We start from the raw sequence: 3,647 nt of genomic DNA, 5'->3' as shown, positions 1-3,647 counted from the left end.
TCAGCAGGATCGGAGAGAAAGGTAGATTCTCAGATGTTGACAGGTACCAAGGGGAGGGGGAATGAGGATGAGCAGAAGACTCTTAACACAGCTCCTGCAGAAACCAGTGTCCTCATTGAAGATGCAAACCAATTTTCCTTATCTAATCTTTGGGGAAAAGGCGAGTGTAGTATTTGAATAAATACAAGCTATCCCAAGAAAAGCTACATTATGAGACCAGGAGCTGCTAACAGATAGTACCTGGGCTACTTGTAGTACAGGGATTGAAAAAACACACAGAGATTATTGCTGCTACACAGACTACAGAGAATGAAAAGTCTTCTTTCTACCATCATTACGCATTTAAACGAGACCCAAATCTGGCTCTAAATGTGGAAGTTAACAACAAGGAGATGACACTGCTATTTGTACTATGTTATAAAATGCTGTCTTAAAAAAAAAAAAAAAAATACAAAAAAAATTTGAGGAAAAATGCAGAAAGTCGATTGCAAACAAAAAAGGAATTGAAAGTTATCTAGTTGCATCTTGGCCAGGTTATGTCTATGCCAATTAGTGGACACTAGTAGTCAGGAGACTGACAACTCCTCAACTATCTATTAAACAAAAGGTCCCCTAGCTGGCATTATCTTTATAAAGGAACTGTTGTGGAGAGAAATGTCTGACACTGTTTTTAAAAGAAGGAACAGGGAAACTAGGTAAAAAGCCAACAGAAAAATCAGAAAGACTAGCCTAATGTTGCAGAGTATTTTAAAAGCGCAACATTTGCTATATACTTCTTGGATACTTTAAAGTTTTCATGATAAAGAGAGAAGAATTTACCGTTTTAGTTAGATAACTACTTATACCATTCAGAGATTCATTCATCCTCTTGCTAAACTACTTTCATTACATACCATCCTCAATTTGATTAACATCTTCTGATGTTGTGGTGCCAGTGTCCTGCACAACTGCAGAGTGGTCTTTGCCAATGTCATTATGTTTTCTGAAATCTGTCTTGATTTTCTCAATAGCTCTTTGACACAACTTATCTTTCACTTTCTGTGGAAGAAATATTTCACATTAATATTGCTTAATTATACACTAATTGTTTCTATACATTTTCCATGAATTAGTATCTTAGAGTCATAGTCCCTTAAATATGGTAAAATTTAACAAGCTCCAGGTGTTTCACAGACACAAATTACTTGTACTAAAAGCAAAGCACTTCTTAGTAATTACTGTCACTACCCAAGTATTGGTTAATTAGTTAGTTACCAATTACTGGCCCAAGATTAATTACTTAAGAAACAAGAGAGCGACTAGGTTAAGCCAAAGTGGTTAAGTCTAGATTCAATTCAAGAATATGACTACTTTAAAATCAATGTTGCCCCTTGGTTCCATTTTATAATTAGCAACCTAAAAAAGAAGGATAAGTAGCATGACCCCCCTACACCTTCATACTTTTGTAAGCCATGTCTGTGGTTCAGTCAGCTATCAGAACTTCTGGAAATAAATATGCTGACTGACACCCCATTAGTGACTTTGTAGGAGAAGACGTGCCATCTTTGATAACATCATTGCATACAATCATACACGAGAGCTCTAAAAGACTACAATTTAAATGTCATGATTTATTTGGTTAAACAAAGCAGCAAAAACTAAGAATACGCAAGACATTCAGTGTATAAATGCACTGTGCTAGACCAGGGGTTGGCAAACTATGGCCCCCCCAAGCCATGTAATCTGGCCCACAAATCTTCTGCATCATTGTGTTTTGCCTGCACAGCAGCCAGACAGCAGCAAAACTGCTGGGGGGGATGTGAATGCAGCATAGCTTGGAGCTAAGCTCCATTAAAGTAGCCCCCCACCAAACACTGCCAACTCCTGTGCCAGACTAAGGAGAGGCTGGTATGTTCCAGCTATGCATATCATCCCTTTGAAAAGGAACAGTGGCAGTTGGCCCACCCTTGGCCCCTGGTTCACCTTTATTGAGACTGCTACAACCAGCTGAAGAGAAATCAGAGGTAAACCAAATGGCGCAGACTCTGACATATACAGATGCTGTGGCACTCTTCCCACAAACGCACATCTTTTTTAAACCCATATATGATCTTACAGTCCTTGCATCTCAGCTTCTCTGAAATTTATTGCTTTCTCCCTTCTACCTAATCTGGGTATGACTGCTTTCACTTCTAGCCTTTATCCACATTATCTTTCTGTTACTCCTTACCTATCCACCCCCATCTCAGTTCAAACCAAAGTCCTTTCCTGCTGCCTAAGGAGCCTGAAGTTAAGTACGTGTAAGCACTGTGAGAAGACTGAACAGAGATAAATCTTAATCTCTCATTCAACTGCAAGTATTTCCAGTAGCTATTCTATCGTCTGGGCTGTAAAGGACTCATTCAATTTTATTTACATTTAATGAAATAAGCTCCAGCACATCCATCATAAATCTTACTGTTATGGCAAATTTAACACAGGGCATGCTGCTTCAGCTTATTCTACTGCCTGGAATGGTTAAATATATTTAAATCATAAAATAGTTTATAGTAGTCTTTAAGTTTAAAGATTTTCTAAATTCATTTTTAATGCAATGTTTAAAATAAAGACTTCCATATAAAGAAAAACCCACCCACTTTCATAACTCAAACAAGTACTTTAAAGAAAACAAATTTATCTACTTTAAAAATTCAAAATTTTTAGCCATTAATGTTAACAGCAAGTGTTATGCAGATTATTTACTTAGTACCTACCTTAAGAATCTCATCAAATAGAATCAAAAGATCCTTTATGGAGTATTTACTGAGTTCTAAAGAACTCAAGGCTTTTGCATAAATACGAACATCTGGTGCTGTTGGGTCCATTAAGATTGCGTTGCAAATTTTCATGGCTAAGCTGTCATGTACTGTCAAATTCTGGAAGAGTCACAAGAATAATGTGCAAACTGGTTGCAAGTTACTTACAGAAGACAACAGTGAAAAGGTTAGCACTTGAGGAATCAATTATATTAAATAGTAAAAACAGGTTCTCAAAAAGCAGCATTTAAGCCAATCCAACTAATGTATGCTTCCTTGCCTGGCTTTATATGCAACAGCTTCTATTAAAAATTTAGTAGGTTAGCATACAACAGCAAACTAGAGAAATCATTTGTGGTGACCCCTCAATTCCTTCAGATGAGGAATATTAGAAAAGGGCTGCGGAGACAGAGTACTGGCAATGACTGGGTTGGGCAATTTCTTAATCTGTCATCACAAATATCCAAGAACCCTGACACACATGATATTTAAGATGCGATTAACAAGTAACCTAGCCATATGATCAAGTAAATTTAAGGCATGATGATATAATAAATGAGCCACAAAGTAATTCCATGTTTAACAACTTTGTGACCTGTTTGCATCATGCTTTAAATCAGGGATGGCCAATTATTTTGGATGGCATGCTATTTAACAAGTTTTGGTGAGCTGTAGAAGGACATACAATCTTTCAGACGATAGGATTTCTAAAATGTATAGGTAAAAACAAATCGTGTATTAAAAAACAAACACCTACTATAACATATTTTAATTTTATTTAAAAAAAATATTTTGTCCTGGTTTATATTTTTCTGAGTAGTGTATATAAAGGCAATTGGATAACTCCTCAAAATAAAGTTTTACTCTTGTATA

At 36.4% G+C, this 3,647-nt stretch overlaps 1 protein-coding gene across 1 annotated transcript in view; it reads right to left on the bottom strand.

Annotated features, from left to right (window-relative positions):
* The window catches only part of NCAPG (non-SMC condensin I complex subunit G), a 38,409-nt gene that overhangs the window by 4,888 nt on the left and 29,874 nt on the right, over window positions 1-3,647 (bottom strand). The window contains 2 exon segments of the mRNA XM_006038300.3: window positions 894-1,038; window positions 2,733-2,894. Of these exon segments, the coding sequence (XP_006038362.1) occupies window positions 894-1,038; window positions 2,733-2,894 (307 nt within the window).

The sequence above is a fragment of the Alligator sinensis genome, unplaced genomic scaffold (genome assembly GCF_000455745.1).
Source record: "Alligator sinensis unplaced genomic scaffold, ASM45574v1 scaffold1498_1, whole genome shotgun sequence".
Taxonomy (NCBI): Eukaryota; Metazoa; Chordata; order Crocodylia; family Alligatoridae; genus Alligator; species Alligator sinensis.
This window is presented reverse-complemented; position numbering and strand designations above follow the sequence as displayed.